Source organism: Gopherus evgoodei, chromosome 2 (assembly GCF_007399415.2).
Source record: "Gopherus evgoodei ecotype Sinaloan lineage chromosome 2, rGopEvg1_v1.p, whole genome shotgun sequence".
Classification (NCBI taxonomy): domain Eukaryota; kingdom Metazoa; phylum Chordata; order Testudines; family Testudinidae; genus Gopherus; species Gopherus evgoodei.
Genome location: NC_044323.1, coordinates 268,746,497 through 268,772,101, shown reverse-complemented (window position 1 = coordinate 268,772,101; position 25,605 = coordinate 268,746,497). Strand labels below are relative to the sequence as shown.

Here is a 25,605-nt window from a genome sequence, read left to right as displayed (position 1 = left end):
CTTAACTCTAGCTGATTTATTCTGCTTGATGGAGTATAATGGGCTCCTTTGAAAAATTCTTACCTGAAAATATGCTGAGTATATTCCAAACAGGGTATATTATTACCTGAAGCAAATTTGTCTGTACTAAAAGGCCAGGGTTTTAGCACATAATCTAAAAGACCTTTTCATGATGGATTTTTTTCATAACAGTATTTAGTAAAAATGTCACCTCATAAATATTAGGCAATAATATATAATGAAAATGCTGGCCTGTGGCAGTGTAACTTTAGGGGAAGACACACAATGTTGTGAACTGAAGGCTATAAATAACTTTTGTACATTCTGTCACAACAGCAGATTTGTTCTTCATTAGTACTTTAAAATATTAGATCCCAAATTCTGAATTTTATTGAAGAGCAATATGATATCATACACTGTTATTTCACTGGAGAACTATGTACACTAGATTGCATTTTTGGACATATATTTGAGGTGTGGTAAGTCACCTAGGCTTTGCCCCAACAGTGCTAACTTATGGTATGAATTGTGAGGCACACAGAAGTGCCCCCCACTACCTCTCCAAATAACAATAACTCATCTTCCTCCTCTAATGAGGCTATTATGCTGCCACCGCGAACAACAGTGGATGATTTCACCCACTTTCAAGATCTATTTAAAAGGATGGCTAATGAACTCAAGATCATTATGGAGGAGGTGTCAGACACTCAGCTTGAACTGACAGATATCTTGTAACCTGCAGCCTCCTCCAAGATTGCCCTCCCGATCAACAGAGCCATCATGGACCCAGCCAAGAATATCTGGCAAACTCCAGTCACTATAACCCTGACCTGCAAAAGGGCAAATCGGATCTATTATGTCCCCTCCAGGGGCTCAGAGTTTCTTTTCACAAATCCAGCACCAAACTTGCTGGTAGTGGAAGCAGCGAACCAAAGAAACAAGCAACAGCATTTATGGTGTACTCCTTCTGATAGGGACAATAAAAGAATGGATGTATTTGGCCGCAAGATTTATGCATCCTCCACACTGCAATTCATGGTGGCAACTATGCTGCCCTCCTAAATGGAATTTATTAACAATATTCCAGAAGAAAAGAGACAACAATTCAAAGCAGTGGATTTCTGAAGGAAAATAATTCCCTGCGTGGCACTCCAGGCTACCCTTGATGCTGCGGACACTACAGCCAGATCCATGGCGATGGCCATTGTTATACGCCAGCCTTCATGGTTCAACTCTTCCTCTTTCCTTCTTGAGATACAGGACACCGTGGAGAATCTCCCCTTCAATGGTGAAAAATTATTTGCAGCAAAGCATTGTGCTCTCTAGGCATCCATTCACCAGCATATAGGAGGAGACAATATAGGTATCAGCCTTACTAATGCCTGCAATACCCGGTGTACACACAACAACATCAACAGCCATACGATCAGCAACAGCATCAACACCAGAGATCTAGGCCTCAGCACCGCCACCACCCACCATCAGCAGCATCCCATCATCCTCCACCTAATAAGCATATTTGAAGCCTAGGTCAAGGGCATAGAAGACCTCCCACCCACTCCAGCATTCACACTAATTGCTCAACCCTTTGGTCACCATTTGCTCCCATTTTACTACAACTGGCGAGCCATCACTATGGACAGATGAGCCCTAGAATTTATCTGATCGAGTTATATCCTCCCTTTCTTGCTCATACCCTCCCCTCCATCCCTCTTCAGGAACTACTATCATGACCACTTGCTCCACCAAGAGGTACATCATCTGCTCCAAATAGGAGCAGTGGAGAGGGTACCTGATCAGCACAGAGGAAAGGGCTTTTACTCCCACTATTTTTTGACAGAAAATAAAAGTGGGAGATGGCAACCCATTCTCGACCTCAGGCGACTCAACAAGTTCATCAAAAAGCAAAAATTCAGAATGGTTACCCTAATGCCCATTATTCCAGCACTGGAGCAGGGAGATTTGTTTTCAACCCTTGACCTGCAGGATGCTTATTTTCATATAACTATAAACCCTGTAAGATCTCCACAACATCTATTGTGGAGTAAGAGCTCCACAACATCTATTGTGGAACTTCAGTATGCTGATGACAATGCAATCTTGCCCACTCTGAGAAAGATCTTCAAACAATCTTGAATGTGTTTGCCGATGCATATGCATGTCTTGGCCTCACTCTTAATATCAAGAAGACTGAAGTGCTCTATCAGCCCTCTCCAAATGAGGTATTACATGCCCCATCTATCAAAATCAAAGGAGCGGCACTGGAGAATAGTGATCATTTCCTCTACCTTGGAAGTAATCTTTCATATAAGGTAGATATGAATGCAGAAATTCAACATTGCCTGAGCTGTGCCAGTGTAGCCTTTTCTCATTTACAGTACAGGGTTTTCGAAGATCACGACATTCAAACAGACACCAAGCTTCTTGTTTATCAAGCCATTATTCTCCCAACACTATTGTATGGGTCCAAAACTTGGACAACCTATATACACCACTTGAAAGTCTTTGAGAAGCACCATCAACACTGCCTTCATAAGATTTTAAAGATCAAATGGGAAGACAGATGCACCAACATTAGTGTCCTGGAAGAGGCAAAGACCACCAGTATTGAGACAATGATCATCCATAGGCAATTCCGCTGGAATGGTCATGTTGTCCGGATGCCAGACCATTACCTCCCAAAACAGGTCCTGTTCTCTCAGCTGAAAGAAGAGTACTGAAATGGGAGTGGATAACTGAGTTGTTATAAGGACTTACTGAAGGACAACCTAAAGAAGTGTAATATTGACATTGACACTTGGGAGACACTTCCCCAGGATTGCTTAAAATGGAGTGAATTCCGACGTGACAGTCCCTTGCATTTTGAACTTGCTCGCCAACAAGCTGAAGAGGACAAGAGGAACAGAAGGAAGGAGAGACTGGCTTCCAGTCATGGTCAACAGCCTCCTGCTGAGCCTCAAAACATCTACCCTCATTTCAATAGAATTTGTGGTTCAAGGATTGGCTTTATTAGCGACCTGAGGACCCTAACTCCCATGGAAGATGATCATACTCGGTAACGAGTGATCGCCCATCATAAACCCTGCCCATAGATGCTTTCTCAGATTTGTTCTGGGAACAAACCACTACCAATACAGGTTTCCACCCTTAGGCCTCTCAACATCACTTTGCATTTCTCCAAGATCCTCACAGTGGTTACTGCACATCTCAGGGAAAAAAAGGAATAATAATCTTCCCCTACCTGGACGATTGCCTCAAGCTGCAAACTCAGAAGAAGCTATCTGAGACACACAGATGACCATCGATGGCTTTCAGGTCCTTGGCCTGCATATCAACACAAACAAATCCACATTAATCCCTACGCATTCCCATCGATACCACTCCTACACAAAGTTGTATTAAAGATATGAACAGAGAGGGACAGGATCATTCTGATAGCCCCTACATGCCCCAGATAACTATGGTACCCACTTCTAACATGGATGTCCACCTTCCCCCTTCCGAAGTTATTGTCCCAATGCAGGGGCTATTTACACCCCCCAAATATAGCAATGCTTCACCTCAAGGCATGGCTCCTCAATGATTCTCCCATTAGGCTGCTCTGAGCAGGTGCAGATTGTACTGTTACACAGCAAGACACAATTTACATGCACCACCTATCTCCATATATGGTCTAGGTTCATGGTGTGGTGTTCTGCCAAACAAACCTCTCCTTCTTCCACACTTCTTCCAGTCATACTGGACTACCTTCTGGAGTGAAATAACCTGGGCTCTTCATCAACTCCATAATGATACATCTGGCAGCAATCACAGCATTTCATCAGAGGATTGGCAACACCACTATTTTTGCCCACTCTGTCATGAAAAGATTCCTTAAAGGCATCCCTGGACATCACCCAACCTACTCACCCATGGGACCTCCACTTGGTCCTCACGTTTGATGCAAAAGCCATTTGAACCACTAGCATCCTGCTCTCTACTACACCTATTGATGAAATCTGAGTTCTTAGTGGCAATTACACCTTCCAGACATGTAGAAGAACTTAGAGCTCTCATGGCTGACCCACCCTACACTATCTTTTTTAAGGATAAAGTCACACTCCGAACGCATCCCAAATTTCTCCTGAAAATACATTCATCCTTCCACCTCAATGAACCTATCCATCTACTAACCTTCTTTCCTAAACCACATACTAATGCTTTTGAAGTAGCAATGCACACACTTGATGTGCACAGAGCATTGTCCTTTTATTTGGATAGGAGTAAACCAGTCAGGGCTTTCCCTAAACTTTTTATCTCAGTCACAAAGTGATCTAAGGGCAAATCAGTATCCACCCAGAGAATATTCAACTGGATATCAGACTGCAACTAAAGAAGATACATCCTTCAACTTCTATAAATGCACACTCTACCATATCTGTCTCAATGTCTGTTGCATTCCTACATAACATTCTGCAAGGCTGCCACCTGGAATTTGGAACATACCTTTGCCAAACACTGCCCTTACTCAGGGATCCTTAACTGACACTTGAATGGCCCGAGCTGTGCTGTCTACGGCTTTCTTACCAGATCTGAAGTCCCTACCATCCTAGAGATACTGCTTTTCAGTCACTTGGAGTGGAGCACCCACAAACACATCTCTCGAAGAAGAAGACAAGGAGGTTACTCATCTGTGCAGTAACTTACATTCTTTGAGATGAGTTTCCCTGTGGGTGCTCCACTACCCACCTTCCTCTCCTCTACACTGGAATTTGGAGTGGTCTCCTTTGTAGAGAAGGAACTGAGGAGTCATGATCGCACATGTGCTGTTAAGGAACCAGCACTATGTGAGGTAGGCACTGCGCATGTGCGGCCTGTGTGGGTACTGCTGTACAGATCTCTGAGCGAAGGTGCACCAGCCTCTGGAGCGGAGCACCCACAGGGATACTCATCTCAAAGAAAGTCAGTTGCTGCATAGGTGAATAACTGCCTCTTCCTGGGTTCCTCAAAATGTATGGGCTGCACTCTGCTCCCTGCCCCTACCATCAGCTGTATATTGCAGGACTGTGAGGATCTTTAGTGTAAACCCCACAGAACTCAGGATATCTGCAACTAGCACTTGCCGCTTCACACATACCCCTGCTACCCCTCTTACCTGAGCACTCTAACATGGTTGCTCAATGGTGACAATGCCATTTGCATTTTGCCTGTGGATGTTCTCCATAACTGCAGAGTTCTTAGAAGTTATTGTTACTCTACAGATGGTGATGAGGAGAGCATGTCACCTTCACTTCCACATTGTCCCACAAATATTATTTTGGGGCACAGTTAGCTTGTATTTATTCTACACCATACAACTTGGTAAAAGGGAAGATATAGCCCATATGGAGCATAATCATAGAAAAATGTGGGATGTTACATGCTGAAGGGTTGTATATGCTTACCAGATTGTCATTATCATGATCTTTTTGTCTTTATAATGACCCAGCACATCTTTGAGTATTATGAAAGTAAATTCATTAATACATAATTAATTCTGTTCAGTTTGTATGTCTGAGATGCCTCCCACTATAACCATTACCACTTTATATTGATTTACACATATGTATTGTCATAACAAGGCATCCAATTTTTGATAAGTTCTGCAATATTTCCTGTTTTGAAATGATATATTAAAATGTGTTGCCCACAATGGGAAAAATAGTGATTTATGACACTTATTTGTGTTGAAAAGAAGAAAAAACAGTTTTAAATTCACAGTTGTCACATAGAGCATAGTATAACAGAAGTTTTGTCTTGATAATGGCTCAAGATGCTTTAAAAACATATGCTTTTATAAAGAATACAAATGATCATACCAGAGCCTGACAAGCAATTCATAGTTTAGTTCAAAGCAGCTGTTCAATTAAAAAATGTTCAGCGTTGACCTTTGATCATTATTTTAAAATAATGGATTAATTGACTTAACAGTTTAATGTTTTGACAGCAAAATATTATCATTTGACAAAAATAAATTCATAAATCATCCCTGATTTACTAACAAATTGTATAATAAAAGGGTAGAACATTTTATTAAAACTTTCAGGAAGGGTATAGCTTGAGCCTAGTAAGCTCCTTCTGTGAGTTCCCACTTTCTTCATTGTATATACCAATGATTAAGACTAATTGCATTCCTAACTTTGTATAAGACAATTAGTCAGATATGTTATAAATCTAGGTCATAAGTCTGATTATTTTAGATGTTTGTGTTTAGGCTAGATTTGTTTTTCATGGGATTTTCCTTTCCCATTTCCTCCCTGCCCCCACACACACCAGAAAAGAATACAACTCACTTCAGTGAAAACCTGCAATGGGAAACCCTAGCATCAGAAGTCAATGGGACTCCACAAGAGTGCTGGGGTCCATGCTAGAACCTTACACTGAAAGATCAACTCCCTTTCAAATCTTCACATACAGGAAAATGCTCAGCATTGATCAGATTCAGTCTGAGTTGTCTACTGTTATGGAAATAAAATGGTATATTGAGGGGACAAATGGCATATCCTCTCTGTTTGGGCTTCAAATAATATCTCTCATGGAAGTGCAGGAGCAGCAATTTCACAACTTGTCAGTTTTCCTGCCTAGCTGTTGAAAATAACCATAGTTATTTTCAAATCTCTCTCATAATATCAACATTCAGATGCTGAGAACCATCAATGGCAATCTTTCAAAATTTGGAGCTAGCACAACAATTATTTTTCTCAGATAAGTATTTGTAGGAATACATGCCTAGTGCCCACTGTGTGCCAACTAAACGTTTTTCACAGAATAGGTTTTTAAAAGGGATTGATCTTATTTATACTTGCTTGAGATTATGCTTTTCCACTTTGTTTCTCAAACTATTAAAAAGTTTGAAATAAATTGATGGAGATGATATATTATACCTCACTTCCAAAGAGAAGGAATTCCTTTGCATAAGAATTGCCATATTGGTTAAGATCAGTACTTCTACCTATTGCAGTATCCTGTCTACAAAAGCGGCCAGACCTGTTGCTTCAAAGAGAGAAGCAAGAAAAAGAAAGTAAGGCATAAGGAAGTTATGGAATAAACTGCCCACAGAGATGTTTCTTCCTAATTTTGATTAGTTAGAGGTTGGCTTATGCTCTGAATCATTAGTTGATATGGTTTCCAAAACTCTTAGTTATTTTTTTGAATCCTGACCATTGTAACTCTGGATACTCTTGTTAGCCATATAAATATGCAATCCTTTTCAGAATCCTCCAGAGTTCTCGCCTATTGTGAGAATAAGTTCAACAGGCTAACTGTACATTGTCTGAAACAGTAGTCCATCTCATCAGCTTTAATTTACCTCATTTAAGTTTCATTGCAGGTCCCTTTGGTCTTGTAGTATGAGAGTGTGAATAGAACGTCATTGCAAATAAAACAGTTTAGCTTTATGTAATAGAGCAGTTGGTTCTTTGATTTTGTATAAGTACTGTAGAGAAAATATATATTGGGTCATTGTAGACTATAGTGGCAGGAAGAACTTTTTCATTTTCTAATATGTTCCTATAGCTGTTCTCACATTATATCTTAGAACAGATATAACTGTGAAGGATGAATGATTTGTTCTGTCTGTAAGAGTTCACAAACAAAGGTTAGTGGAGACTTTATTGCCAATATAAGCATTTATGTGTTTCCTTCTTTTAAACCTGACATATTTTAAATGTAGAATTTATTGGCATGCATTTTGTTTTCTTGGTTGTTGCAGTCTTATTCTGTGTATAGAGTACAGGACTGCAGAAAGCTCAGACTTCAAAATACAAAGAGCAAATATAAGTGGGAACTTTATATTGATAGTGTCAAGGTAAGGTAGAAAATGAACCTCACTTGTATTGTTCCTTTAGAAATAGCATTGTATAGTGTTTGAAAGGAATTTATAAGGAACATACAGGATATATACAGAGGCTTACAGAACTGAAAGCAGTACATTTAATCTATTCTTCATTCTTCTTGTCAATCCCACTCAGTGAATCGCAACTAAATCTACACTATAAGTTCCTGGTGTCAGGGAACGTGTTTTCTATGTGTACTATAAAGCTCCTAGCATGCTTGTAAGTATTGTAAAAAAAAAAAAAAAAAGAACTGATAAACTGCTCCCTTGTCACCATCACCTGTTTTAGACAGAAGTTAAAGTCTATCTTAGCTATGCTATTGGTCACAGACATATTCCATTGATCTGTCCTCACAGATTGACTGCAGTAAATTTTTACTGGGAAAGACTTTGTAGCCAGAAGACCAGTTTGAGATACTGTGATCTTTTGTTATTGGTAACCCATTAACATTCTTTGAATTGTTCTCACAGGTCTACTTGGCTATAGATGGCCTGAATCAAATTCAGGAGCCAGGAAAGATAGAGGATGAGCCAGTGGTTAGAGTATTCACTTAGAACTTCAAGAACTAAATTCACTTCCTGCCTCTGCCACAAAACTACATCTTTTGTCTCTCTGTGCCTCAATTCCACCTCAGTTAAATGGGCAAAATCATTTTTTCTATTTCACATCGGTGTTATGATAACAAACACATTAAAGATTGTGAGATGCTCAGATACTACGGTAATTGTGACCATATCAGTATGGTATATAGAGAGATAGAAAGTGACTACAGACTGGACTGGAGAAATTCAGAATCTGACTGCTACGTAGCATTTTAGATGTACTGGAGGATATTTTTTTTTTCTTCCAAAGTATCACCTGGAAAGCTTTGAAAGGCAGAACTATTAGGTAATAGGCCACTTTGGGCATCTCTACTGTCTTCCCTCAGTAATGGTCCTGATCATTTCCCATTTTCTTTGTAAGTAAGATTAATCCAACCCTGCTTTAGTGGGAGCGTATAAAAGACGACAGGAAAAAATGCATCACTTTCTCTGGTGGCATTTACCCCAGTTCCAAGAACAAAAGTAACTGTTGGCTACAAACTGCAGGATGTTGACATTACATTTGGGTCTGAGCACCAGTCTCTGAACTTGACCAAAATTTGGCTGTGGTTAGACTGTGTACTTTGGTTTGGTCCTTTTATTGAGAAAGCTCACAACTCATGGTGTCTAGATTTGGACTTTCCAAAGTTCAAGGAGCAAGAGGAAGTGTTGGATCCACTGTTTTATTTTATTCCTATCTAAATGAAATTATATGTGCTTTCATGTAAAGGTAGGGATACTAATAGTACTACAAAATTGCAGGACTGCCTTTAGTTTTTAAAGATGCTTCCTAATCTCTTTCTGGCTAAAAACAAAAACAGAACAGGTGTTGGTAAAGTGCATTGTTTAGTGGCATATACAGCATAGGTTGTTTTTTTTTTGTAAGAATTAGTGGAACACAACTTTTAATCATATATTTTTTCATATTTCTTTTTGCATATAATTTTGTTTTTTAAAGATCAGTATTTAAGATTAGCTTCTGCTTCTATGCTTTCACCCAGTTGTGCTAGTGGAACTACAGAATCACAGTACATGACCTACATATATTGTTCAGATACCAGAAAGGCTTCCATGCATGTTGAAATATAGAACAAGGGTGAGAGAAAAAGTCATATAACTGAATAGAAGTTGAAGGGATACGCTGGTTTTGCACTGTCAATAAAGAGGGACAACCATAAGTGTGTCAATGTAGAAATGTATAATTTTGCCTTGGCAGCAAAATGCTAGGATGTCAAACTGGATCAAACCTCACCTTTTAAAAAATTTATCCTCTTAAATAATCCTATCGCTGGTCTGATATCTCAGTAGTCAGACTAAGACAATGCCGCATTCCTGTAGATATCAGGGATCCATGTTATGCAAAAGTAAACATTTTGTAGAGATCAGAAGAGGGAAATCAGTAGATTTAGGCAAGACTGTTGAGGAGTTCCTTAATTTCAATCAGTTAGGTGCAAGTATTGGCTGACAACAATAGTTAGAGTAGAAAACCTGCTGCTTGGAACAGCTAAAGTGTCTTAAAACAGATAGGGTTTGCTGGAAAATTGTCCCTTTGTCATGTAACTTATTTTAGGTGTTTATATATCATTGTGGTATCCAGCGGCATCCAGGTAGTAACTGCAGGTATTATTTGAAGACTGTGGAACTGCACAAATGTAACTGAGGGCAGAATTTAGTTTGAAGAGCTTGGTCATGGGAGGAAAGATGGAAATAACCTACACTGACTTGAATATTGCATGCAGATGTGGTCGCCCCATCTCAAAAAAAGATATATTGGAATTGGAAAAGGTTCAGAAAAGGGCAAGAAAAATGATTAAGGGTATGGAACAGCTTTCATATGAAGAGAGATTAATAAGATTGGGACTTTTCAGCTTGGAAAAGAGATGATTAATGCGTATATGATAGAGGTCTATAAAATCAAGACTGACGTGGAGAAAGTAAATAATGAAGTGTTGTTTACACCTTCTCATAACACAAGAACTAGGGTCACCAAATGAAATTAATAGGCAGCATGTTTAAAACAAACAAAAGGAAGTATTTCTTAACACAACTCACAGTCAACCTGTGGAACTCTTTGCCAGAGGATGTTGTGAAGGCCAAGATTATAACAGGGCTCAAAAAAGAACTAGATAAATTCATGGAAGATAGATCCATCAATGGAAATTAGCCAGAATGGGCATGGATGGTGTCTCTAGCCTCTGTTTGCCAGTAGCAGGGAATGGGCAATGAGATGGATAACTTGATGGTTACCTGTTCTGTTCATTCCCTCTGGGGCACCTAGCATTGGCCACTGTTGAAAGACCAGATATTGGGCTAGATAGATCTTTGGTCTGACCCAGCATGTCCATTCTTATGTTCTTATGACCTTACAGGGCTTGCAGTCACAAGTAAAACATTTTGTTAGTACACTGATGAGATCAGACATGTAAATTCAGGGAAAGAGAATAAATGTAGAATACCATACTATCGACTCTTTTGGAGTGTAATCATGTTTGAAGGGATCTGTGGAAATTCTTTTATTGTTTTTGTTTATAACTAAAAATGCAATCATTTCAGATTCCTTCATTTGGTTCATGGCCTTTTGTTTGTTATGCTTTCTACTTTCAAGACTCCTTGCTTCTCTGTGTTCAATGCTGAATAACCACTATTTTGAAATCAAGTTAAAACTTAACTTGATTGGGCTTTCGTTTTTAAGACACAACGTACAATAAACCATCAGGTAGAGACCATGTTGTTTTCTGTATCCTGCATTCACTTTTAGAAATTACAGTTAGAAAAGACCTATTAGGCCATTTACTCCATCACTTTTCCAGACTAGTGCAGAATTTTCCCCTATAGCACAGAATTTTTCTCTGCAGTACATTTTCTATGACCTGATCAAAGCCCCATTGAGGTCAATGGAAAGATTCCCACTAACTTCAGTTATCTTTGGGTCAGTCCCCTAGTGCATTGTCCAGTTTCCTAGTAAAAAAAAATGTCCCCAGTGAAGACTATTTTCTTTAAAAAAATCTACAAATGGAATGCATAATAACAAAAAGTGTACAAAGCTGGCAGAGAGCTCTGTATTAATATCAAAATAAGTTTTTAAAGGATCATACATTTAGTAAAAAGACTGAATGCTTTCCTAGCTCTTTTAGTCTTCTTCTGAGAGAACAATTACCAGCAGCCTGAGAGCAGCAAGATAATGCTGTCATCTTACTTACAGCATTATAATCTAATGTCAACAATTTATCTAGCAGCATTTTGCAATGACAGATCAGACTGTTTCCCATCATTTTAGCTTTGGACTTTTGAAGAGATTGCTCTAATTTGATCCTGCAGTTGGAAGTGCATCTTTCCTTAAGGGCTAATGAGTTTAGAAGTTCAGTTTTGTAGCTGAATGTTTACTTGACATGCAATTAGATGTTTATTCCCTTATCTATAGTACCTTTTAGAAAACCATTCTTGATGAATCTTCAGATCCAATAATCCAGAGTCACATGTCATTTCAAGCAGAGCACACGTAATAGAAAATGAGAATTTTATTGCTCTTGGACCACTGTGTCTTTAGTTTCTGAGTCTCCTGTTCCCAAATAGCAAAGCAGCCAGAGCCCAGCTACTCTATTGTGGTTTGTGGTGTTCCTGACTCTTCGGTATGTACAGAAAGATATTGACACATAAGAAGAACAGTCACAATCAGAGCATTTTTCCTTCCTGTATAAGGTGTTTCTGCAACTTTACCTTCAAAAAAAAATAATAGTGCAATAATTTTGAATAACTGATGTAAAGCAAAACAATCATTGCTATAGATTTCCTGAGGGTGATTTTTTTGTTGAAAATTCTTAATATATTTTACTTAATAATAATAAGAATATTTGAAAGCACCTATAAACACACACAGAAAATATTATTCAGTAAATCCCACTTTGACCCATTATGTAGTAAATTACTGATTAATGGACTGGTAGCAACATAAACTCTTTATTATGAACAAGGATTAGGTACGACAATGAAGTAATAAAACTTCCTACTACTCTATATAGCTGCAGCCTGCAACTGCCTTGTTCTGGGCTTCCTTGTTTCTGCCCCAGCAGGAAACATCCAGGAAACCAAAAACAGCATCTATAGTGCACAGGAAGTGTGAGAGTTCTACACTTCTTGAAAGGACTTACCCTCTATCACACAGCAGACAGTCTTAACACCCAGGGGAAGATGGGGTCAAGGAATCTTCCTTATGTCAAGGAGCTGCTCCATAACCCTTCCCCAGTTCAGGAGTGGAGCAGTTTCTGCATGCCCGTAACCCAAACATAGCCAGGAAATGGATAATGGCTCTGTGCACTTTCCTACACCCATATCGCCACTGCACAGCAACACATAGGGAGTCCAGAGCCAGCTGGTTCTCACAGTGTCCAGGATGTGAAGGTGCTTTGTGGTGGTTCCTCTAATCCATACTATCCCCGTGGAGGGAACCATATCAGTTCATTTATGAGCAGAGGCCTCTGCAGAATGGACCAATCCTTCTTAATTTTTGTTATATATAATTTCATAGAATCTATTTCTCTCAGTGTATTTCACAGTTAATGCACTGCCAGGTCACAGCTGATGTACTCCATGATCTTATGGTAGAAAATTCCCATTGGAATTTGGGAACTGATTTTCTATTCTGAGTTCCTTATCTGCCTGTTTTGTTTTCATTTAGATTCCATCCTGTAGTTGTATTTTGCGTGTATCAAAGGTATTTCATAAGAAGTTGTTTGCTTCCCGCTGAGGCTTCAACTCCTCCAGTCTGTTCAGGAGAAAAGAGAGTGACTTTCACCTCTCTTTTGAATTCTGGTTTTTGTCTTAGCTTGATAAGTGGCAGATTCGAAGGACACAAATAGAAGTGTTTTGTTTCACTTCTTCCTCAGGTTCTGTGACATGCTGGCCAGAGTTTTTGGGGGGTAGAGGGAGGCAAATGGAAAGTTTTTGTTTATTAATGGTTATAAAACAAATGTGTAGGTTATTTTTAATGATATCTGTATCCTAGATCCTATCTTAGATCTGAATCCTGCAAGTAGGCCCAGGCTGACAGACATCTGCACCAGAGAAAGACCCTATTGACTGTGATGGGGTTTTATGATTAGGACCAAATGATTTTTGGAAGATGCTGAGTGGAGTTGAGTGAAATTTGTCTGAAACTTTTTGTTAGTAAAAATGCAGATTCAGGTCAACCGAAACATTTAGAGAATGTGTGTCAATTTTATTAATTTTTGTTTCAGTCAAAAGAAAAATATTTTAACTGGAAACATGCATACCTACTGCCGAATTGCCACCGAAACTGCGGACCGTCAGACCTCCTGCAAGCATGCTGCCAAAGGCAGCCTGACTGCCGCCCTCATGGCAACTGGCAGGCCACTCCCTGCAGCTTGCCACCCCAGGCACGCGGTTGGTGCGCTGGTGCCTGGAGCCGCCCCAGCATGTATAGCATTTAATATTCTGAGTTTCCCAGGAAACAAAAAAGGTTCTTTTTGACCTAACTACACTTAAATGCTGCTTTATTTTCCAAAGGCTCTCCTCATAATAAAGAAAGCAGGTAAATAAGTGAGGTGAAAAATAGACTTGTCAGATTTTCAGAAAAGAGATCATTAGGCCACCCTGCTGTTTTTATGGTTTTATTTATGATTACACACTGTGGTACATGAAATTACTGCTATAGAAAAACTTTGTTTATCTACTCATTTTTAATAGGCAGAGGAACAGTAGACTCCAGTTGCAAAGGATGAATGGCATATGGCAGGCTACCAAAGCATCTGCTAGCCATTATGTAAGGAAATTGTGCCATAGCATACATACTGTATGAGTCACATGCATTTTGTTGTCATGGTAAATCCACCTGTTTTTTCTCAGTAGCAGTGTAAAGCCTAGGGGAAAATGCATTTTTTAAGTGGTATGCTTGTTTGCAGTGCAGTGTTACCCACCACTAGATCTCTATGGATATAGGGGAGAAGAGCAACAAAGGACATTCATAATGAAAATGACTCGGTGTAATTTTTGCTCCTCACACTGGTCCAGGTAAATGAAAGTGTGGTATCACAAATCACAAACTCCTGTTTCTATTGAAATTGTGTTTTGTGAGGCCTCATAGTTTTGTATCCAAATAGTGCCTGAAGTGAAATTGTATCTTCTCATTATACAAATCTCTTAATTCCACAGGATACAAGATTGCAGCTTTGGTATATCTTTAGGCAAATGATTTTCTCTGGAAGGACTATCATTTTTTTATTCTGTATGATAAAAGATCAGAACAAGTATAAGCTATGCCCAGTTTCAGGTTCAGTTTGTTCCCAGTACTTAGTTACTTTCTCTCTCTCTCTGTGCTTGTGTCCAGACTTAATTTTATGTTGTATGTTAACTATTTTACAGAAGGAGGTCCAAATGCCAGTAGGCAACTGCACAGTACACTCAGTTCAGATAGATGCAGGAGGTCAGCAATGCTGACAAGACATCAGTGGGTAGAAATGTGTACATCTGTTCCACTAAGCGTCTATACGCCAACCTACAATTTTAAAAAACTTTAACTGTTACAGAAATCTCTCAAATGTACAAGACACAATCATCCTCGAACCGGTGATTCCTACAGAGGATGGCTGCAAATGAAAATATGATTATACTCATGAACATGCTCCATTTTTTCTCATTACTGGTTTCAGGGCCACCCAGAGAATTCAGGGGGTCTGAGGCAAAGCAATTTCCGGGGAGGCTTCCATGGAAAAAAATTACAATACTATATTCTCATGGGGGACCCTGCGGGGCCCAGTGCAAATTGCCCCACTTGCTCCCCCCCCACGCCATTGGCGGCCCTGGGAAAAATAAGCCTTCTGCATCTCGGCACAAACCCCATTTTAAGAAAACTTCTTTACAAGTTATCACTGGTTCTCAGCATTAGCCAGTGCTAAAAGGCACTAAAGCTCATTAAAAGGGTTGGACTAATATGTGCTGTCAAAACTGTTTCTGGATTGAAATCTAGGGGTTTTTAAAAAGCAGAAAAAAAATCACGAACAATGTCTGCTTTCCTTCAAAATTTGTTGTGGTTTTTTAATTGAAAAGCTGAAATTAGTCTGCCATAACCTGAATATGGTTTGGGGTTTCAGAAGTGTGTGGCCAAATAGCTGCTGCTTGCTGTGTTTGATTGTTTAAAGAAACAATAAAAAAATTCTGCTTAAAAAAAATCCAAAACTTTTGAACCACCTCAGCTTGTGACCAAATGCCTGAGCCCATCCAGTCAGAGATCTTTCCAGGTTTCTGATATTCTGCTGGCTTCCTTGTCTCATATCTGTCTCCATAACTTTGGGTTCATTTAGGTTAGAATATAAGAACAGCCATACTGGGTCAAACCAAAGGTCCATCCAGCCCAGTATCCTGTCTACCGACAATGGGCAATGCCAAGTGCCCCAGAGAGTAAATCTAACAGGTAATGATCAAGTGATCTCTCTCCTGCCATCCATCTCCACCCTCTGACAAACAGAGGCTAGGGACATCATTCCTTACCCATCCTGGTTAATAGCCATTAATGGATTTAACCTCCATGCATTTATCTGTTTCCTAGAGACTGGCTCCATGGGGTTCCTCACAAACTGGAGATGGTTACTGTGGGTTTGTCTTTAGTATAGCTTATGTACATACTCCACGAACTGAGCATTTGAGCTTGTTCCAAATCTGGGATGAGCCTATGTTGTGAAAACTGAAATGCTCAAAATAGCACATGCATGTTAAATTACCAAGGGGTTCTCAAACTGAGGGTCAGGACCTCTCAGGGGGTCACGAGGTTATTACTGGGGGTCGTGAGCTGTCAGCCTCCACCTCAAACCCTGCTTTGCCTCAAGCATTTATAATAGTGTTAAATATATAAAAAAGTATTTTTAATTTATAAGGGGTGGGGTCACACTCACAGGTTTGCTATGTGAAAGGGGGTCACCAGTACAAAAGTTTGAGAACCAGATATCTGGATGGCTGAGTCACAAAGAGATAGGCATTCCTCTGCCAAATTCACTTGTGGGGCCTGATTCGGTAGATGTGCTCAGACACTGCCTACCAGATTAATGCCCTATAGGTGAGCTTGCACAAAACGGCCAAGAGCAGCAGCCCCTCATATTTTTTTTCAGTCCAGTGGTTGGGGTACTCACCTCAGATATAGTAGACCCCGAGCTCAAGTCTCCCCTCCACCAAAGGGAGAGAAGGCGTTTCAACAGGATTCTGCTACCTCTGTGGTAAGTGCCCTAACCACTGGCTATTCTGAGGTGGGGCTCCTTCAGTCTCTCCTCTTGAAGCTGATCTGCAGTGAATAAATACAGAGTCATTGCAGCAGGGGGACTGGATCTTGGGGCACCAACCTCGCAGGTAAGTGCTCTAACCACCAGACTACACAGTCATTTTCATACTTGCTCTTTCTCTAGTCTGATGGCTTTTTAAAATTGATTTCTCCACAGTGGAAGAGCTTCAAAGGCAGAAACTGATGGAGTTCCCCATCACAATACTGTACAGCCCAGTAGTCAGGGCACTTACCTGAGAGGTGGCAGATCCCTGTTTAAATTCTTTTTCTCCCTCAGGTGGAGGAGGGACTTGGATTGGGATCTCCTGTATCCCAGGTGAGTCCATAACTACTAGGCTAAAAGTTGAGAGAGCCCCAACCTCTTGCCAAAACAGCATAGTTGCCTAACACGAGGGAGGGTTTGCAGCTGAGAATTCCAAGCAGAGGCAAGTGCATCTCTGCAGCCCTGATTTAGGGGACTCTCTCTGAGAAAAGGGCTGGCCTAACATATGCCTCATTGACTAGCTTAGGCAAGGAGCCGCCTAGCATGTTGGTTTTGTGAACTCCATTCTAAGACACCTATCTCTTCCCATTAATTGTATAGGGAGCCTAGGTGCTGAACTCAGGCTTTGAGAATCCTAATGTTTTTCTAGGCACCTAAAAGATAGATGTCACAATGCTCAGCATCACCACACCCAAATTACTTTGTGAATCTAGCCTGAAATGCATTGGGGATGTAATGCAAGCCTTATCGATTACTGCCCATCTAAACATGTATACGTACATGTACCCCTCATAACGTTAAAATAGGACAAATGTCCTAATTATGAACTACTACAACCTTTATTTGCTGGACATTATAAACATGTAACTGAAATCACTGACTGTAGAAACAGGAGGCTCCAATTGTGCCATTTAATTTCAAAGTAAGGAATTATTTTCATTAGGAGTACTGGCTTGGGTTGTCTAGTTTTATATGGTTGGTAATACAGTTTGAAAGAGTGTGGCACTTATTGATTAGACCGTATATTTACTGTCTTATGGATGTGAATAAATTATACATTAACATGAACTAATTGGCTTTTATTCATGCACATGTGCACACATTTGTTTGGCTGGTTATGGATATGTTTGGAGACCTAAACTCCTTTGAAGAATTTTTCTTTTTACCCTGGTCTCTTCCTCTTGCTGAGTGCAGTCACTATAACATGAGGCAACACTAATCTTGGCAAGCCGGTCAATTGACCAGTCAAATAATGTCAATTGGCCAACTATTATTTTACCATGGTCTTTTATTATCAGATATTCCAGAAAGAATGCCCTTAGGTAGGTGGTAGCCTACCTTTCTGACTGCATCATGGTACCATGTATAAGAAAGCTACTTAAATTCTACTCTACTACATGCTGATGAACCTTCTTGAGGTGAAATGATGAAATTGTTAAATGTTGAACATTTTGATTAGCTAGAGTCTTTCTAGAACAAACATTGTATGTATATCTTTAGTTGCATCAATACAGGCAACAGCTAACAAAGAAGATTAAACAAGTTAAAATACATGAACCCTGCCCCAGGGAGTTTACAATCTAAACTGACTAGAGCAACCCCCCACTCCCCAAATTAACTCACAAGACAATGGGGGATGGAGAAAAGTATTCACAGTCACTAAACCTTCTCTCTTAACACAAACAGAAAAATTAAGCCTTTGTCATCATCCATAAAGCCCCCTAACACCTCTGTTGTCATCAGCAAATCAAACAACCTACATTAAATACCCATGTAAACAAGCCCCTAGTTCCCTTCCACACACACACCCAAATATTCCCATCCAAAAGATATCTCCAAAAATATAATAAAAAGCAAGATGCTTGTAGAGTAGGTCTGCTGCCTACTTAGCATAAGTCCTCTTAAAATTATTTTTTTCTTTTTTTATGTTTCTTTTATTTCTTTTTAACTTCTTGTCTTTTGTATCTCTTCAGTCTTGAATAACATTTTCATTAAAATAAAAACCTAACATTGCTAAAAAAAGTTATTATTCAGTTCATTTTTTGAACTTCATGTAATTGTTTTTTGCATTTTTCTAAGTTAAAATAACTCAGTAAAGTAACTTTTTAAAAATATGATTAGGTATAAGTATCTATCTAAGGCAAAGCCTTTCCATATAACGTCTTATTTTTCGTTACTGTTGTTACGGTTCTAATAAATTAGTACTTTAACCTATTTAACCATTTTTGACTTATGACAATATTTGACCAATGTTTGACTGGTCAATCGACCAGTTATTTTTGGAACGGTCAAATGCCCAAGCATAGGCAATGCTCCCTCATCACATGACTGTTAGTCCTATCATGACCAAAATTAGTGTGTGTTCCCTTCCTATTTTTGAGCTGTTTTAACGATGGATCCAGCCCAGGCAGAAGAAGATTAAAGAGGAAGTGTTCCTTGGGGGAAAATTGAATTGATTCTTTACCAAATTACAGTCACAGATGAAGCTGCAATCAAGACACCTCTAATTAAATGCCCTTCAGAATACAGAGTAGCTAGTCACCAGAGAACATTACAAAATTAACTATAGTATCTAGAGTAGATAGCTCTCAACATCATTATAACTGGTACACTTTGCAGAACTCATGGAGTAATGCCTTAAGGTTAAAAAAAAATCACATTACTGATATCCTACCTATATTTATTACATAGTACAATTTGTGAAAAATAGAGAAGAACGTTCAGTAACCTCAAACCCTGACTTTTAGCATTCTAGACTTTCCATCAATTTCAAGCTTCCGCTTATAAGAATGGAATTACTGATAATAATTAAACTCTACATATTTCACATTTTATGAGTAAGAGTGTGACTGAATTTCTATACTAGCAGCAGAAAATGTATTAGTTATTGAGACACCATGGTATTTGCACTACTTCAATCAAGACCAAACTGAAATTGCTACGATGTGAGGTTTTTCATATCTTTTTTTCCTTCAGGAAACAAAATCCACACCTTCATTAATAATTCATGTTTTTTCCTTAAAAATATCACAATATCTTTTTTCTCACTTTTGTAATGGAAAGAATGCTCAATAGCTGTGTTTCCGGGCAGCAATCTACTGGCTCCTGATACACATCTTTTATCGATCCAGCAAGATCATCTCTCCACATTATTTGCTGTTTTCTTCTTTAGTATTTCTGAAGAACGAAAGTTATGAAATAGTTTAAAATATCTCTAGTTAGAGGAAAAGAAACCTCCACATACATCAGATTTAAGAATAGGAGATTTAAGGATATTGAGTTTGCCGTTCTCCTACAATGAGCTCTGGATCTGTTCCTGGGCAGCACTGCACAACACTGATAGGGATTGAGAGATCTCAGTGCCCATCATTTGCAATGTGCATTTAGTTATTAGGTTGAGAGTCTTTTTATTTTAGTTTTGCTGTGTTATATTGCATACATTTTCCCAGAAACACAGTGGACATTAGAAAAAATGAGGGAAAATGTCCCCCAGTGAAATGGAAAGAGAGAAAGAAAACCTATATTTATACAAAATAATAATATGTCAGCCATAAAACCACAAAAGCAATGAAATTCTAAGTTGAGACTTAAAGCAAACTATTAGTTTATCATTATTTTCAAATAAAAAGTCTGAGTTGACAGAAAATTTACACTGTAACTTTGAGATCAGTAATGTCAAGCTTTGTTAGGTCAGTGAATTCTAGAGCAGAGCCCTTTGCCCCTCCCATACAAAATGCCCTGCTGGCAGCTCCCAGACAGTTCCTGAGGGATTCTGATGAGAACATACTGCACCTGTAAGAAATAGGTAGTTAATTCAATCTGTGGAGTATTTGCATAACTTGCTCCTTCAGTTCCATCCATTAAGTGGTTAGGCTGCAAATGCTGCACCAGGGGAAGAAGCTGAATATTTTTTCAAGGGTAGCCCCCTATAGGAAGTATTACACTTTTAGGAAGCCACAAGTACATTGATTTACAGGCAAAGTCAATACCAAAGAGAAATTCTACAGTTGTCACACCAAGCACAGATGAAAACAGATACTTTTAGCTGCTGAAGCCACCTCTACCTGGAGAAATTGTGGGTCCAACTGTAAGCTCAGTACTGCAAACTTCACGGATGAATACTGAGCATGTGTCCTCAACCATGTCCATCAAATTCCCTAACTAATTTCGTCAGCCAGCCAACATCACTTTTGTCCTTTGTAATTTCAATCTTGGTGAAGTTACTCTACTATAAGTCCCAATATCAACGAGGCACTTGGAAAGCAAGATGCTGCAACTCCTGAGTCAGATGAAATGGAGATACTGGACTGAATGTCAAACTGTCTTCCACAGCTGCCTGTTGTGTATATATGGGGATCTGACAACAAACAAACAAACCCAAAAACCACCACAGCTGGAAAACCCTGCAAGAGAGCTTTTCGAGTGGATGAGTAATTACTCAACAATACCCTCTGGGATCTCTCTGTGAATTAAAAACAAAACCATCTGAGCAATTCTTCCCACGATTACTAGCCACTATAGTAGACTTAAGAAAAACACTTCTGTGAGGTTAAGATACATAGTGTAAATTATCCTAACATCCCACATTTAAGTGAACTGTGATCCCTTCTTTTACTATGTCTAAAATTATGCTGCGTAAAACTCTGTGGACAAAAAACCATCTAACATAAGATCTCACATAACTATCTATAAAATACATAAAGTAAAAAATACCAGGAGAGATCCTTAGCTGCTGTAAATCTGGCATGTCTGTGTAGTTTCTACAGTATTAATGTCCTTCTTTATGTACAATCTTCCTCAGCTGACCTACCTCACCTGTGCTAGGCTACATAAATGCCAGTTGGACAGCTTTATTATGAGATTTTAGAAAACCAATTTCACAAATAATATAAACTGTATATTCTACTCTTTTATATAGATTGTCTTATGATGGAAATTTATAGTGAGCAATAAGTTTGAAACAAGAACAGTTGCATTTTTATAGACAATTAACCATGAGGTATGCTTATATTTTTAGGTTAACAGGATTTCATCTTCCTCCACCTGTGACAAGTACCAAGTCTGTGTTTTCACTGCGTTTGACAAGTGACTTTGCAGTTAGTGCCCATGGGTTTAAAGTATACTATGAAGGTAAGAGAACATGATTAACACTCTTCTTAACAACAAGCCTTGAAAGCTTTACCTCATCCCTATATATAGCAGGGCTCAAATGTGACATTTTGCTAGTTGAACTGAACCAAGTACATTATTGAAAGGTTTAAAATATTTCAATAACCTTTCAGTTAGATGCCAGGATCTGTCATAAATACTCCATAATAAATTCCTTATCTTGCCCCAAAACTGATTGATTTCCCACATTGTTTTTCAACCTGTCTCACTGTCTGATAGTTGTGGCATTAACATTTTGGAAAAAGTATTACATGCACTTTTAATGACTATAATTTTTAGTATTTTCAGAGTTTGTTAGTCCACAAAATACCAAGTATTAAAGGTTTGCTGATCCTAGCTGAATATTTATTTGTGTACTATACGCAAGAAAATGTATAGTAACTAAAGGCAAGATTCTGGCATCCATACAAACATTGAGTACCGTCATGTTCCGCAAAAAGTCATCTTAAAATCAATTATGCACAATGAAAAGAGGTTAGCCGTGACTTTTTCCCCCATCTGCTTTTCAGTACATGAAGAAGGGTAATCGTGGATACAAGTTTACTCTCTAAGTGTTTCCTGGGCCCTTGGAGCAGAACCAAAGTTCCTGGTTTTACTGTTTATATAGGAGAGGTGATGGTTAAGATCTGACCTGCTATCAGTGCTGCCGTCAAGAGTCATTGTTGGGGTCTTCTGAGGGTTCAATATGTGTGTAGGTATCAGCTTGAATGGAATGATGTGCAATCTTCCTTAATCAAAGGACTATGTCTGTTACATAAGTTCAAAGAGAACTCCTTTATAATCAACCTCATATTTAGGTTGTCTTAGAATAATATGAATACTCTGGCCTGACAGATGGCTTGGCCATCACCTTCTATATTTCAAAGCAGTGATTGTGCACTCCTGTTTGTGCACAAAATCAGGTCTATTTCCTTGTGAATTCCAAGAGTAATAAATCCTAAAGATCTGTGGTCTCTTTTTATTGGTGCTGACACATAGTTGATCTCTTTTTGTCATAAACAGATGGTTAAGGGTTAATGTCTCTTTTACCTGTAAAGGGTTAAGAAGCTCAGTAACCTGGCTGACACCTGACCAGAGGACCAATAGGGGGACAAGACACTTTCAAATCTTGGTGGAGGGAAGTCTTTGTTTGTGCTTTTTATGTTGTTTGTTGTTCGCTCTTGAGGCTAAGAGGGACCAGATGTACACCCAGGCTTTCCTAATCTTTCTGAATCAGTCTTTCATGTTTCAAAATTGTAAGTAATAGCCAGGCAAGGTGGATTAGTCTTATGTTTGTTTTCTTAACTTGTAAATGTGTCTTTTTGCTGGAAGGATTTTTACCTCTGTTTGCTGTAACTTTGAATCTAAGGCTAGCGGGGGAGTCCCTTTGGTCTATATGAATCTGAATACCCTGTAAAGCATTTTCCATCCTGATTTTACAGAGATAATTTTTACTTTTTTTCTTTCTTTAATTAAAAGCTTTCTTTTAAAGAACTTGATTGATTTTTCCTTGTTTTAAAATCCAAGGAATTGAGTCTGAACTCATCAGGGATTGGTGGGGGGAAAGGAGCAGGGATGGTTAATTCCTCCTTGTTTTGAGATCCAAGGAGTTTGGATCGGTGTGAAGCCTCTCAAGGCAACCCTGGGAGGGGAAGGTCTGGGGGGAAAAGGAGGGGGATGGTTAATGTCTCCTTGTTTCAAGACTCAAGGGGTTTGGGTCTGGGTTCCCCAGGGAAGGTTTTGGGGGAACAGAAATTGTGCCAGACACTAAATTCTGGCTGGTGGCAGCGTACCAGATTTAAGCTCGTAATTAAGCTTAAAAGTGTTCATGCAGGTCCCCACTTTTTGTACCCTAAAGTTCAAAGTGGGGGAAAAACATTGACACTTCTAGTTAGGGTGTCTATCAGCTAACCAATAGCTATAAAATATTTGAAGAAAGTTACATCTCTGAGTTTTATCCTCCTTGTTCTTGTGGATCACTCTGATTTTATCTATGGGAGTTTAAGCAGCTGAGGTACAGTTTGGGGAGGCAGTGATTAGGAAGATGCCTGGAGGCTCATCTTCTGCACAGAGGACTTATGTAGGCATATAGAACACCTATGACTGTTGCCAAGCAAAGTTACTTGTCTTCAGCCACAGACACTGCTAGGAACTGTTTACTTGAATACTGCAAGATACTATGCAGTTCGAATACTAATTCACACAAATAGTTATCTCTAAATCACATAGTTAATTAAACAAGAAAATTAAAAAAAGGTTATTTGCAAGTTTGAGACCTGTTTTGTAGTTTCTGGTTGTTTTGAACATGTCTAATTACTTTGTTTATTCTGCAATTATTTTCTAGTTCACATACAACAGAAGGATAATTTACAGAACTGAAATTGTAGCCATAGTGTAACAAATTATATGTGGGATGGATTACAGACATTTTTTACTCTATTGTCAATTGTAACACGTGTTTGGTGGTGATTTTTGTCTAGCAATATCTTATCTGGAAATGTGTTAAATTATAAATATTCAAAGTATAATATATAATTTCTTCTTTCATATTTGGAAAATTTATGGTATTTTTTCTGTTGCTTTGATTGTATAATGTTGAAAGATTCCAGGGACTTTCAAGGTCTAAATAGTACTTTCTGCACTTCTATAAGGAGTCCTTTAGGTATTTCATACTATATTTAAAAAATGTTGGGGGGTTCTGTTTGGTTGGCTGGTTTTTGTTTGTTTGTTTGTTTGTAAATATTCTCAAAAATCCAATCATGGGGGAAAAAAGAAAGAAAGAAAGAAAACAAAACAAAACCAACATCACAACAACAATACAATCTCAAACATTTCTCATCAGGGTAAAAAAAAATTGCTCTATACACATAAAACCAGATTATTTGGGCTCTGAGCAGATGGGGAGCTCAAGTTAACACTCTTCAATAGCAGCCACTGTCCCTCTGCTTTGGTTGCATGGGGTACTGGAACCACTGGATCTGTATAAACTTGCATGTGTGTGGCCCATTCTCAGGTACACAATGACCCTGATCCTGCACTATTAAAATTAATGAGACCTTTGCTATTGACTTCAGTGAGCTGTGGATCAAGCCTAAAATGTGCAAGGTTGTACAGGAAAACCTGAGTGGCTGGTCAGCTGGCAGACTCCTCACACAGCTTCAATCCCAGGCTTAAGCAGCGCTCTAAGTTTCAATAGGACTTGAACTCCTCAGTCCTGTAGAAACTTTAGAAAATTTCACCCTGTGTCAATATAACCACTGTTTCTTGTAATGAACTAATTAAAACTCTTCTAGTTAATGACACTTGGGCCCTGATTCAGCCAGATATGTAAGCATGAGCTGAAAGTTAAACAAACACGTGCTTTGCTGAATCTGGTCTGAAGTGTTTTACTGTATTCTTCCAAAAGAATGACATGAGACTGCGTTGTCTAAAAATCCAAACTTGTAATGCAGACAGAGATCCCTCACCCTCCCTCCCTGCCCCACAGCAGTGCCTGCCTCCCCTAGAACTGGTGGTAGGCAGTATAATCCCCCACAACACCACTTATTTCAATTCCCATTCCCCTGCCTAGCTTGGCTCTCAAACTGCACTCCCCTGCAACCCAGCTGATGGAAGAGGGGATGACTATTAGATTACATTCATTTGATGTCTTACTCCTTGGCATTAGAGAAAAGATTTATTTAAATAAGATTCCATATCAGTAGACTCCAATATTTTACCTTTGCTCTTCATGAACATATGCAACCCTGTAACTAA

General features: G+C 39.0%; 1 protein-coding gene across 4 annotated transcripts in view; it reads left to right on the top strand.

Moving 5' to 3' along the window:
• CSMD3 (CUB and Sushi multiple domains 3) overlaps positions 1–25,605 on the top strand; it is a 1,232,975-nt gene that overhangs the window by 170,764 nt on the left and 1,036,606 nt on the right. For all 4 annotated transcript variants that reach the window (XM_030553724.1, XM_030553722.1, XM_030553727.1 and 1 more), the window contains exon 3: positions 21,719–21,831. In XM_030553724.1, coding sequence (XP_030409584.1) covers positions 21,719–21,831 — 113 coding nt within the window. The remainder of the gene's footprint in view (positions 1–21,718; positions 21,832–25,605) is intronic.